This window comes from Leopardus geoffroyi, chromosome A2 (assembly GCF_018350155.1).
Source record: "Leopardus geoffroyi isolate Oge1 chromosome A2, O.geoffroyi_Oge1_pat1.0, whole genome shotgun sequence".
Classification (NCBI taxonomy): Eukaryota; Metazoa; Chordata; class Mammalia; order Carnivora; family Felidae; genus Leopardus; species Leopardus geoffroyi.
Genome location: NC_059331.1, coordinates 61689842 through 61702390, shown reverse-complemented (window position 1 = coordinate 61702390; position 12549 = coordinate 61689842). Strand labels below are relative to the sequence as shown.

Here is a 12549-nt window from a genome sequence, read left to right as displayed (position 1 = left end):
AGGATACACGCTTGCCCAAGTCCTGTTGGGGACCAGCACCATCTCCTCACTGCTCCAACCCCAGGGCCGGGGAGGCCGGAGGGGAGGCTGGCGGGGAGGCGGGCAGGCAGGGAGGCTTACATACCCTCCTGGCCTCTAAGTTGAGGTGGTTTGCTTGGTCTCTAACATCTTGTTGCCTCCATTTTTCCCATGAGCATGGATCGTATTTCATTATTATTATTGGCAGGAAAATACATAAAAACCACAATCCCAGTCGTCTGTTTCATGTAGAAGCTACTGTTTGCCACCCAACTGCTTCAGTGGAGACTGAAAATATCAGGGGACCTCTGTTCCTTCATCCCCAAGAGCTCATGTCACTCAAAGGTGGGACAGAGCGTTGAGAGAACACACGAATTAAATAGCAGCTGATCATGGAGGTGAACGGGAATGAAGGGGTGAAGGCCTCCCCAACTTGTGTCGGTGGGCCCAGCTGTGGCCCCGACGCCCCGGAGCAGAGCCTGCCTGGGGCAGGCCGGGCCGCACAGGATGGACTGGGACAACCTCAGGAAGGTTCCAGAACACCCATTTATTAACGTGCGATGGCAACCGAAGCTGCAGGACCAGCCAAGTGCTTCCGCCGCTATTGGCTTTTCTCGGCTCTAAACTGTGAGACTCTCCCGGGGTGCGGCGGCCCCTCCAAGGACGGGGACATGGGTCGTGGCTAAACTCGCTGCCGGGAAGGCCCCGGGGACACCTGTCCATCACTGAGCCCCGCAAATGAGCCTCGTGCGGGACCGGACGAGGACAGGGAGTGGCCCGGGAAGCGGGGAGCAGAGAGGGGCTGCCGCGGCCCCGCAGTGTCCGCCCAGAAAGTGGGCGGGGGGGGGGGTCCACAGAAGGGGTGGGTGATCCCGGCAGAGGCGAGGGGCGGGGCGGATGGAGCCGATAGGGGTGGGGACGAGGTTGACAGGGGAGGGAGGGTTGGCAGGGGCGGGGCCGTCAGGGGCGGGGTGCGAGCTGAACTGGTGTGCGAAGCTGGCGGGGGCGGGGCGAGGTAGACGGGGCGGGGCCCGGGGGCGGAGATGCAGGGGCGGGAGGGGCGGGGCCAGGTTGATGGGGCAGGGCCAGAGGGGGCGGGGATGCAGGGGCTGGAGGGGTGGAGGGGACGACGCGGGCGGGGCCGGCAGGGGCGGGGTGGGAGCTAAGCTGGTGTGCAGGGCTGGTGGGCGGGGCCAGGGCGGAGGGGCGGGGCGAGGTTGACGGGGCGGGGTCTGGGGGCGGAGATGCAGAGGCGGGAGGGACGGGGCGAGGCTGATGGGGCGGGGCCGGAGGGGACGAAAGGGGCGGGACGGAAGGGGGCAGGACCGTCAGGGTCGTGGCGGGCGGGGCCTAGGCGGAGGGGCGGGGCGAGGTTGATGGGGCAGGGTCGGAGGGGGCAGGGGATGCAGGGGCGGGAGAGGTGGAGGGGACGACACGGGCGGGGCCGGCAAGGGGCGGGATGCAAGCTAAGCTGGTGTGCAGGGCAAGCGGGCGGGGCTGGGGTGGAGGGGCGGGGTCGGAGGGGGCAGGGGATGCAGGGGCGGGACGGAAGCGGGCAGGACCTCCAGGGGCGGGGCCGGGGCGGAGGGACGGGGCGAGGTTGACCGGGCGAGGCCGGAGGGGGCAGGGATGCAAGGACCCTAGGGGTGGAGGGGCAGGGGGGAGACGGGCGGGACCGGCAGGGGCGGGATGCGAGCTGAGCTGGTGTGCCAGGCGGGCAGGGCTGGGAGGGGCAAGTTCCTCCCTGCAGGTGCGGCGTCGGCGGCAGATTTCACGGTGGCATTTGGGGCGGGCGTGTGGTGGGGACAGTCGGGAAAGCGGCGGTGGAGACCGCGCGGCCATACGCGAGCTTTGCACCCCCCCCTGCTGCTGTGCCCCCCGCGGTCTGCCCCGGGGCCGAATGCGCTTGGCTGTGCGGATGGAGCGGAAGGGGCGGCCCCCAGAACGACAGGGAGAGACCGGGCCGGGGGCATCTGGGGAGGGATGGGGGGCGTCTTCTGAGGGGCTGAGGCCGTGGGGCCCCTGATCAAACCGTGAGGGGCCCGGCAGACCTCCCACCGCACCCCGTACAGCACAGGACGGGACGTGCCTTTTAATCCCGAAGAGACACAGACCTGGCGGTCCTCGGGCCGCGGGTCCTGCACCGCATCCAGGTGAGGTCCGCCCCGTGCTGCCCGTCCAGTGGCCGCGGGACCCCCGTGGCAGGCTGCTGCCAGTGCCGCTTGTGGGGAGAAGCCAGGAGGGTGGGGCCTGTGAGGAGGGCCTGGTGGGGGACTGGCTCTGAACCTCCCGGTTGCCGCATTACAGGCCTGGCAGCTGCTGTTGAACTCACTTTTTAAAGTGAGTGGAATAAAGCGTTCAGATCATGAGGCCCAGGGCAGCAAGCCCTGTTATGGGGCTTTTGAGAATCACGCGAGGCTAATTAGAAAAGGAAACGTGCTTAGCGTCCTTGCTGGTTCCAAGGCTCACAAAAAATCCGGGTTACCGCGGGGCCATCCTGGGAGCTCAGCGCACACGAACCCTACCTTTGTCAGCGCCATCTCTTCTGGTGGGATGTTGCTACGAGTCCCCAGGGAGGAGGCTGCGGGCCTCAGCTGGATGTTGAAGCCCACAGCAGGTGGCCCAAACGGCACATGCTACATGCTTCTCCATACTGGCGGTTCTGGGGGACTCCTGGTGACAGCTCAACACCTGGGACCCACTGGCAGAGCCGCTGGGGACAGGGGAGGCAGAGCGGCAGGGAGGGAAGGTGGCTCATGTGGGAGGAGCGGTTTCAGGCGGTTCTGCAGGGACAGCTGAGGGTGAAGGGGCCAATGCTTAGCGTGAGGTGGAGAGGTTGGAGGTCCACAATAACCAGAAGCCCGAGGAGCGGTGGTCACCTGCGGCCACACCGGCCCCCTGGGCGCGCCCTGCTTTTGCCAGCTTCTCCCTCCGTGCCTGGGGACTGCTGTGAGCACCTGGCTGGCCTCTCCCGCCAATTTCCATGGCATCTACCTTTGGAGACCCAAGCCCCAGGCTCAGCCACTCGTCCTGCAGTGGGTTTTGATGGGCATTGGGGTGCAGATGACCAATGGCAGAGAGGGATGGGGGCAGCTCTTTCTAGAACTTTACTCTAGTCTGGGCAACAGGACCCCCGCAGAGGGGCTTCAGGAGGTGCCCTCCTCACACCTGGCAGGCAGGACATCAGGATGAAAAGGCCTGTGTCTAATGAGCTCCCCGTGAGCTCGATTATTGAGTGCCTGCTGCAAGCACTGTGTCTGCTGCCCTCTTCATTTCCTCCATGTCCAGCGTCTGTCCACTGCCCACCTGCCCTCGGCCTCACAACAGGCCCTCACTGTCCCAGGTGTAGAGCTTCTGGGAAGGAAAAGCACCGTCTGGCATGGGAGGGACGCAGGCCCCCAGGACGTGGGGTGGAGGGCAGTCTCGGGCAGGTCTGCATAGCTGACTGTCCAGAGTCCTGGGCGTTGGCTCTGTGTCCTTTTGTTCATGCACACTCTGCCGAATGCCGGGAGGATTGCTGGCTCCCTGTTGTTCATTCCTGTGCTTACCCTGTCTGGGCAGCAGTTGGGGGAAGGGCCTGATGGGTCCGGCCCTGCTCCCAGGATGAGCCCACCTCTGTCCTTGGGGGCCTCCCCGGGCGCCCGCCCTGCCACAGGCTTGCCATAAACGTGCCATCTGGCTGTTGGCAACTTCCGGCTGGGGGTAGGCCTGCGCTGTGAGGTCCCATTCTGGCACAGGAAATTCTGACTGTCCACAGAGGCATGCATAGCCCCTGTCCGGGCAAGCCAATGGCAGCCCAGGTCCACAGACACCATGCTATCGCTCCCCCCCCTCCCCCCAGCGGGAGGCTAGTGCAGGCGCCAGCAGGGGGCGAGGCTGGTGAGCACCAGCCCAGGGCAGTCTCAGGCAGGTGGCCACACAATGCCTCTCTCACCCCTCAGGCAGCCCCGGGAGTTTTTCTCACTCCTTACGTGGATGGGGAAACTGAGGCTCAGAGAGGGTGATGCGGTGTGGCCAGGAAGCCCAGAGTAGAATTCGAAGCTAGGGCGGCAGGAAGTTGGCGTTATTCTCCTTTGTGGGTCAAAATAATCATCCTTTCCTTATATTTTTTCTTATGTAGCGAGGAAAATCACAGGGGCAGAGGGTGTGGGGTGAATAGTGCGTGTCCCCCAACCTGCCTGCCCCCCAGGGCAGCCACTGCCCGGTTCTTGGGCGGACATTGAAAAAGCAGACATGTGGCCCTAAGTGCCACCATTGCTTATGACAGTCTGGATGGTGAAGAAAACGTTCGGTTAGGGTTCGTGTCCTACTATTTAGTTTTTTCCGAGGAAACCAGTAGTACGTTGTAAGGAAGTTTTGTCTTAAGAAGGGTCACAGAAGTCCTCCCTTGTCAGCGGGGGTAGGTTGCGAGACTCCCAGAGGACGCCTGAAATCGTGTGTAGTTCTGAGCCCTGTGGACACAGTGTCTGTCCCGAGCGCACGTCTGTGATTTCGCTGCACTTCTGAGTCAGCTTCGGGGAGGGACACAGCAAGGATGGTGAACGGAGGCTGGTGTGACAACACGTTGTGAGAAAGCCGTGTGGACACCACATGCGCCCTTTCCGCGCCGGCCTGATGGGGTGAAAAGCCCGGTGAGGCGGTGACAGAGGTGACTGTCACAGGCCTGTGACACAGCATGAGGCGGCTGCTGACCTGACCACGTGTTGGGAGGAGTATTTGCCTCTGGCCCACCGTGGGTAACTGCAGCTGCCGGAAGGAAGCCATAGATGCGGGGACTGTTGTGTAGCAAGAGCGTTCTCTCGTTAAGACACTGCCTTGGCATCACCTAGAACCCGGGGCTTGGTGGCCTTGGATTTATCTGGCTGCATAGGCCTGGGGGTCCTATGGACGGGCCTTGTGGGGAGGACAGTGGAGGGGTGCGCCCGCCCGTCCCCAGTGGCCACCCACCTGGCCTGAGACACCGCCCGGGTCGTTTCCTGTTCCGGTTCCTTGGCCCCGGCTCATGGGCCTGGTCTAGTGTTCTTAAAAACTGGACCTTCTGGGGCGCCTGGGTGGCGCAGTCGGTTAAGCATCCGACTTCAGCCAGGTCACGATCTCGCGGTCCGTGAGTTCGAGCCCCGCGTCAGGCTCTGGGCTGATGGCTCAGAGCCTGGAGCCTGTTTCCGATTCTGTGTCTCCCTCTCTCTCTGCCCCTCCCCCGTTCATGCTCTGTCTCTCTCTGTCCCAAAAATAAATAAACGTTGAAAAAAAAAAAAAAATTTAAAAACTGGACCTTCTAACGGGACCCAGGCCGGCTCTCTGCTCTCTGGCAGACCTGCCTCCTCTCAGGGGCAGTGTCTGTGGCTGGTCCTCAGGCCTCTCAAGATGGCATCGCAGTGGTAACCGGCTCTCTCAGGTTTCTGGCTCCCAGCCCTGATGCTGGGCCCCCTCCTGCTCTGTGTAACAGGCCTGGTGGAGGTGGAGGACCAGGGAGGGGCCCTGTCCTCCGGCCGTGCGGCTCAGTGACACGATGCTCCTCCCTCTCTCTGAAACCTTCGATGAGTCCCGTGCCGGCTGTACTGCCTGGAGTGGGGCCAGTTGGTTGCTCTGGGGAGGACTCACTGGGCCCCCCAGTCTGGTGCCAAGGGTCTGACGGCGCATGCTAGGAGGCCCCAGGCAGGCCCTCAGCCCAGCTGACCCTGAAGGACACCGGGGTGTCCCCCAGGCCAGGGAAAGGGTCCCTGTCAGGTTGGCGCCAAGGAAAGAGGGCAGACCCATTTGGTGTCTCTTCCTCAAATGGACGTCTGCCCAGGCAGGGCTTTGTGGTTTGGGTGCAGGGTGCTCACAGGGAGATTAATCATCTCTCCTGCCTGTGTCCCCCATTTTCTCTGCAGGGGGGCTTTCTCTGTGGTCCGGCGCTGTGTCAAGCTCTGCACTGGTCATGAGTACGCAGCAAAGATCATCAACACCAAGAAGCTGTCAGCCAGAGGTAGGCGTGGGCCGTGTAGGCGTGGGCTGTACTGGCATGGGCCGGGCCCACGCAGGCACAGAACTCAGCCGGATGAAGTGGTGCCTCCCGCCCGGGAGGGCGGAGAGAGGGACCCGTACCCTCACGCCGGATCCCACCTTGACCCTGGTCTGGGGGCTCAGGGAGGGCTGGAGGTGGGAACCCTCGGTGGCCTGAAGACTTGTAGTGACCCGGCTGCCAGCACGATCCCTCCAGGTCGTCTGCACCAGGGGGCCGTCCGCCTGCACTGGGCAGGGCTGTGCTCTGGGCCTGCAGTGGGGAGTGGTGCTGGGTTGCAGCTGGCCCCGGGCACGTGGCCTCATCCCACCCACGCTGCACACCCCAAGCCCTTGCTGGGTGGCGGCCCGTTGTGGGCACACAGAATCCTGCTCTTTTGAGGTCCAAGTCGTGGAGTAGCACACAGGCAGGTGACTCAAAGATAGCTCCAAAGGGAGCAAGGGGCTGGGATCTGGGCAGGACCCCCGAAGGACCTTTGTTGAGGTGGCAGCATGGGGGTCCCCTGGGTCCTCTGACCCCAGGGCCAGACAGATGGAGGCCGGGTGACACCTGGATGGAAAGAGAGTCAAGTGAGGCCCCTGGGGTGCTCTCTGGCCTCCCAGGGGACCTCCAGTTAGTGTCCAGACACAGGCTCCTTCTCTGACCAGAGGGGCACTGAGTACTCAGTGCTGGCCTGAGTCCCTACTGGAACTGGGGCTGAGAGCTGCCTCAGTCCGTGGGCTCTGTGGTGGACAGTCCAGTGGGGCGAGCGGGTGACCTAGTGCCATATTTTGAGCTGCGTGTAGACGTTGTGTACTTGCTGTGCTGTGTACCAGGCCTTCGGGCCCGAGAGTTTCCAGGGGTGGGCACTCCTGTCCCTGCTCATGGTGAGGGGCCTGGGGCACCCAGCCGGGGTCAGTCCCACGTCCTCTGTGTTTGCTGCCTGTTTTGGGGTCTGAGCACTGCGTGGGGAAGCTCTGGGCAGATCCAGAAACAAAAGGTCCCAACCATCCCTTGATGGTGAGGCCCCTTGGGGAGCTGCTTGGGGGACTGCCTCCCGTGGGCCTGGCCGTGGCGAGGGGGCCCGGAGGGGGTGACTCCATGAGGCCTGGGGGCCAGGGCAGCCCTGGGGCGTGCGTGCTTGCACAGCTCAGCCCCCATGTTTGGACCATGGCGGTAATGGTAATGCTAAAGACAGCACTGCGAGTGCCTCCTGAACACGGTTACTACTGTGTTCCCCAACGCTGGGTGGGGGTGCTGGTGGGGTGCTGGCTTTAACTATGTTTTGGGGAATATGTCTACACGTGTGGAGTCTCTAAGGCGGAACACAGGCTTGTTCTAGCTCACGATGGGAGGAGAGAGCCCACCCTCAGATGTCCCCCAGACTAGTGAGGGAGACCCTCACTCATCCATCAGGTTTACTCAGCCCCTTCCACGTGCCTGGCCCTGAGCAGACACATCCACAGAAGCCACTACAACTGCCTGTGTTGGGTGCAGGCACAGGGGAGGGTCTCGAGGGATGAATAGGAGTTTGTGAGGCTCAAGCAGAAAAGCACGTGGGTATATTTCTATGGAATCACACAGCTCCTCTAAAGTACCTTCACACTCCCTGGTTTGTGTATTTATTTTTTAATGTTGTATTTTATTTTTGAGAGAGCAAAAGAGCGCATGCATGAGTGGGGAGGGGCAGACAGAGAGGGAGACACAGAACTCGAAGCAGGCTCCAGGCTCTGAGCTGTCATCACAGAGCCCAATGTGGGGCTTGAACTCACGAGCCAGGAAATCATGACCTGAGCTGAAGTCTACACTTACCTACTGAGTTCCCCAAGCGCCCCACCCGCCCCACCCTCCCCACCTGAGGTTTATACCTGCAAAGTGCTCTACACGCAGAGAGGGTCAGGACCGGCAGAACCCTGAAATCCAGCATGTGTTGGGCAAGCACCACTGCTCATTCTTCTGCCCCTGCTGCAGCGAGCCTGCTGGCCCCTTCCTGACCGACAGCTGCTTTTCTGCCTCTGTGTCCGGTGCGGCCGTGGAGCCGAGCACCGGCCTGGTGCTGGTGCCCTGCGCCGGCCGGTGTCCTCGCTGGGCGCTGCTGGGGACGGGCAGCGGGAGACAGGGCCGTCGGGAATCGGAGCGGCTGGCTTTCACCCGTCCTGTCTTCCCTCACAACCACTCTCCGGCAGGAAGGGGGGCCTTGTTACTCTGTGTCGCCCAGTACCTTGGAGGTCTTGGGCAATTTTTTTTCCTGTTTAACTCTTTATTATGGAAAATTTCAAACGTTCCCTAAATCTAGAGAAAGTGACAGAACGATCCCCCAACTTCAGCATTTGTCAGCTCTCAGCTCCATCTGTAGCCCCACACCCCCACCTCACAGCACGTCCCAGACGGCCTGTCACTTTGCACATGGTGTTCAGCACATTCTTCTGGCACAAAAGGAGTCTGCAGACAAGTGGCTGCTTCCCGGGTACCAGGGTCTCGGCACCCTTGGATCCTCCCCAGCCCCTCCTGGCTTTCCTAGCTGAGGGGCAGTGGGAGGGGTGAGGGGACAGGGTCTGCGCCCTGTGTGGGGCAGCGATGGGCTTGGGCTTGGCAGCACATGCCCACCCTATACCTCAGTTTCCCCAGCCATAAAACAGGTATGAAACCGGTGTGTGCTTGCTCCTGGCTGGACGTAAGGTACTTGGAAGGAGCTTGTGGACACAGACCTCCCCTCTCTGCCTAGCCCCGCTCCGGGTCAGAGGTCTGCCCACCCAGCCTGCAGGCCCCAGGGCCCCACAAAGCTGCCCTGGAAACCCCCAAGCCTGTGGGCATTTCCCCACTCCTGGAGGGCACTTGTGGCTGGTTTATTCCCTGCACCTCTCTGCTGCCTCCATGAAGCTCCTGGGGCCGGCTTCCAGAAAGCCTGAAGTTCTCACCTGGCCTGACACTGCCGTCTGGCTCTGTCTTCTCCCTCCCTCCCCAGAGCTTTCTACCAGCCCTTGGCTGCTTTCAGTGTTTCCAGGCACCCCTGGGCCTTTGCATGTGTGTTCTCTCTGGAAATGCTTTTCCTGAACTTCTATCTGCTTAACTCTTGTTGATGACATTTTCTCCAGTGGAGTCCGGGACCCAGGTACCCTGCTTTTTATGCCACAGCTGTCTTTCCCACGAGACTTCCAGGCCCTGTGGGCAGGGACTTCGTTCAGTACTGTGTTCCTACCAGGGCCTGGCGGGTGGTGAGCACTCCAGAAAGGCTTCTGGTGGAAGGAACATGTGCTTTCGGTAGGCGAATTTGAAGAGGCACATGTACAGTCTATGCTGGGGGCAGGTAGTCCCCTGGGTGTGAGGCTGGGTGGGGACTGGGGTGGGGGGTGTCTAGGGCATTTGCTGACGTGTTGGGTCTGCACGGGAGGCCCCTGGTCAGTCCAGACTTGCAGAACACCTGAGCCTTTGGGACGTCCGAGTTGCAGTGTGTTTCTGAGGCAAAGCCCAAGGGTGGTCGGGAGGTGGGGGCAGGGCAAGGCCTGGCTGTCACTCTGTGGTTATGCCCCCCAGGGTCACAAGGTCACAGAAAATGTCCTGAGCCAGGGCCCCCACCCTGCTAGGTGGCCAGCTCCATTGCTAGGAAGACCACAGCAGAAATGTGTGCCCAGCTGTTGTCCTTGTGGGAGGAAGGGACAGGGCGGGGGGCCCATGGCGGGGAGGAAGGGGGGGGAGACTGGACCCAGAGGCCTCGCCCCCCACCTTCCTTCCGCTGTTGCTCAAGTGCAGTGCAGTGTGGGGGGGCTCCATCTCCCGCTGGAGCAGCCCCGGTCCTCCGAGGCTCCTGATGATAGCAAAGCAACCGGCCACACGCAGCGGCTAGGAGCGCAGGCCCTGGGCACAGAAGCGGCCCCCGTGTGGGAACTGACAATGCCCAGATTCGCCGGGTCGCTGGGCATGACACCCAGCTGGTGCCAAAGACCCAAGTTACGTACGTGATTTTGGAGGGTCCGAACGCGCTGAGCCCGCAGTTACAGGACGGTTAACAAAAGCAGTTAGAGGGAAGTGAATTGGCTGGGGTGAGATCGTGGGGCACACAAGCCTCAAAACCTGTCTTGTGGGCCCTCCCCCCAACTCACTGCCAGCACCACGTGGGCCTGAGCCCTGAGCCCCCCTGGAGCAGGTATCCAGCAGTGACCCTGGGCAGGGGCTCCACGTGGGGGAGGAATGACCCTGCAAGGACTGGAGCCCAGGCAGCTGTTACTCCCTGACCTTCAGCAGTAGTGAGTCTTCACGTGGCTCAGCAGTGACCTTCCACATCCCCTGAGGTGGGGGGTGGGCACCCCGTTCCACAGATGAGGAAACCAAGTCCCATAGAAGCAGAGACTTGCTCAGTAACACACAGTTGTGATGAGCAGAGCCTGGGGCACTGGCAGCTTCAGATTTCACCCAGCTGGGAGGGCTGATGGTTGACCTCACAGGTGGGGGCTGGCGTCACAGGTGGGGCCGACTTCAGGGGAGGAGCTAACAGGTGGGACTCACAGGTGGGGTTCACCTCATGGCGGGGGCTGACCTCACAGGTGAGGGGACCGAGGTGATCAGGGCTCACCTCTGGGCCTCCCATCCCCAAGCTGATGCCCCGCTCACCCCCAGCTCCCTGCCTGGGTCCCCTGGGACTACCTTCTCCCTAGGGCCCGTGTGGCTTCTGTGCCTTGGGGGCACCCCTGCGGGAAGGTGTGATGGGGGAAGAGCTGAGCCCAGCTCTCCCCCCCCCCCCCCCCCCCGCCCCAGGAAACCTGACTGGCGCAGGGCCACTCTGCACAGCGGGGGGCGGCGCGGAAACGTGGCTTTCCTGCTTTAGCCTTTCCTGGTCCGCCGGGCCCCCTGACCCACAGGCGGCGAGACTCGGTGGAACTGGGTTAACGCAGGACGCGGCGCGGACGCCGCATTGCAGGGGCCACTGAGCATGCGCGGCTGGAGCCCCTCCCTCCCTTTCCCTTCCCAAGCTCCCTTACCCTCTCCTCCCTCCCTTTTCCTCCCCTCCCCTCGTCCAGGCCTCCCCTCCCTCCTTTCAAACCACTCTCTGTCAGGCTCTACCCCTCCCTTTCCTTCTGCTCCCCTATCCTCTCCCCTCCCCTTCCCAGCTCCGGGAACAGCTTTCTCGCCTCCTCCCTCAGCTCAGGCCTCTTGACCCAGCACTCCCTCGGGCACCCCCTCCGCTCCACTCAGCCCGGGTCCGCAGGCTCCTCCCCGGCCAGGGGCTGAGCTCGGGTCTCACAGTCTAAGCAGGTCTCAATTGCAGATACACAGTGATTTTTTTTAGAGTAAGTATGTCCCAGACTCCCAACCAACTTTTAGCCAATTCTGCCCTCACGTGGGGATTCCCCAGGGACCCTGCGCTGTAGAGGGTCGCCCCAGGGATTTGGAGGGTGGGTGGGAAGGAGGAGCTCTCCTCTGGGCCTTCCCCCTCCACAGCCCCATCTCCTGAAGTTCCGTTGCAGGGACTTGGGTTAATGCGGAATTGGGGGCCCCCTGTGCAAGTGAGGGGGGAGTAGCAAGAGGACCTGGGGCCAGGGGACCCTCATTCCCCAGTCAGAGGAGGAGAGGGGACAGGCGGGGTTGCCAGATTTAGCAGGTAAATTTGAATTTCAAATAGACCATGAAAAACTGAATACAAACTCAGCCCAAACTGAATGGGGCTTGCACTAGGAAATTATTTGTTGTTTATCTGAATTTGGGACGTACTTGTGCTAAAAAATTCTTGTTGGTTATCTGAGATTCAAATTTAACTGGACATTCTCTGATTCATCAAGCAATACCAAACAGAGCTGTTGAAAGAATAGGTCTTTGTGATTAATTCATCAACTGAGTAGGTGAAGTCAGAGTTTTGGAAAAATGGGGGCGGGAAGGAGGGAGAAGGGTCCAGGGCAGGAGCAGACAAGGTGTAGAGGCCAGGCTGTGCCAGTGGGGGTCCTTTTGGACACCCTGGCCCATTCTTGGGGCCTCGCAGGTGATGAGGTGGAGAGCCTGGCCCTCCTGCTCGTTCTGGGGTTCAGTGATTCTGGGGTGTGGCTGCCTTTGTGAAAGCTGAGTCCATCCCAGGGGCTTTGGGACCTGCTGACCTGAGGCCTGAGTGGTGTCAGGCAGTCGCAGGGCTCACCCCCCTTGGGTTGTGGAGGGTTGGGAGAGGGTGAGGAGGCTGGCCAGGGTTATAGGGAGGGGCTGTAGGCCTGTCTGCCGCTCCCCAAATCTGAAGGGGTCCTCACCGCCATCCTGCCCGCCCCACATGCACCAAGAACCCCCTGGAGGTGGGTGCAGGGTCAGAAAGGCCTTTTCTGGCCAGTGTGGCCGCAGCCTTCTGGCCCCAACCCTCCAGCTCAGCGGGTCTCAGAGGCCTTGCAGAGTCTGGGCCTCGCCTTTGAGCAGGACGGTGGCGGGCGAGCTGTGCAGCATCTGGGGCCATGCCCTAGTGTGGAAGGCATTCGGCCTCTGTTCACTGTCGAGAGCACGTCCCCGGGGTGGTGCCCAGGAAGCATCACAGGTGCTGTTGGGGGTGGGCTGTGATGAGACCCTGCCCAATAGCACCT

General features: G+C 61.9%; 1 protein-coding gene across 11 annotated transcripts in view; it reads left to right on the top strand.

Annotated features, from left to right (window-relative positions):
* Positions 1-12549, top strand: part of CAMK2B (calcium/calmodulin dependent protein kinase II beta) — an 81069-nt gene that overhangs the window by 24163 nt on the left and 44357 nt on the right. For all 11 annotated transcript variants that reach the window (XM_045494148.1, XM_045494151.1, XM_045494146.1 and 8 more), the window contains exon 2: positions 5892-5986. In XM_045494148.1, coding sequence (XP_045350104.1) covers positions 5892-5986 — 95 coding nt within the window. The remainder of the gene's footprint in view (positions 1-5891; positions 5987-12549) is intronic.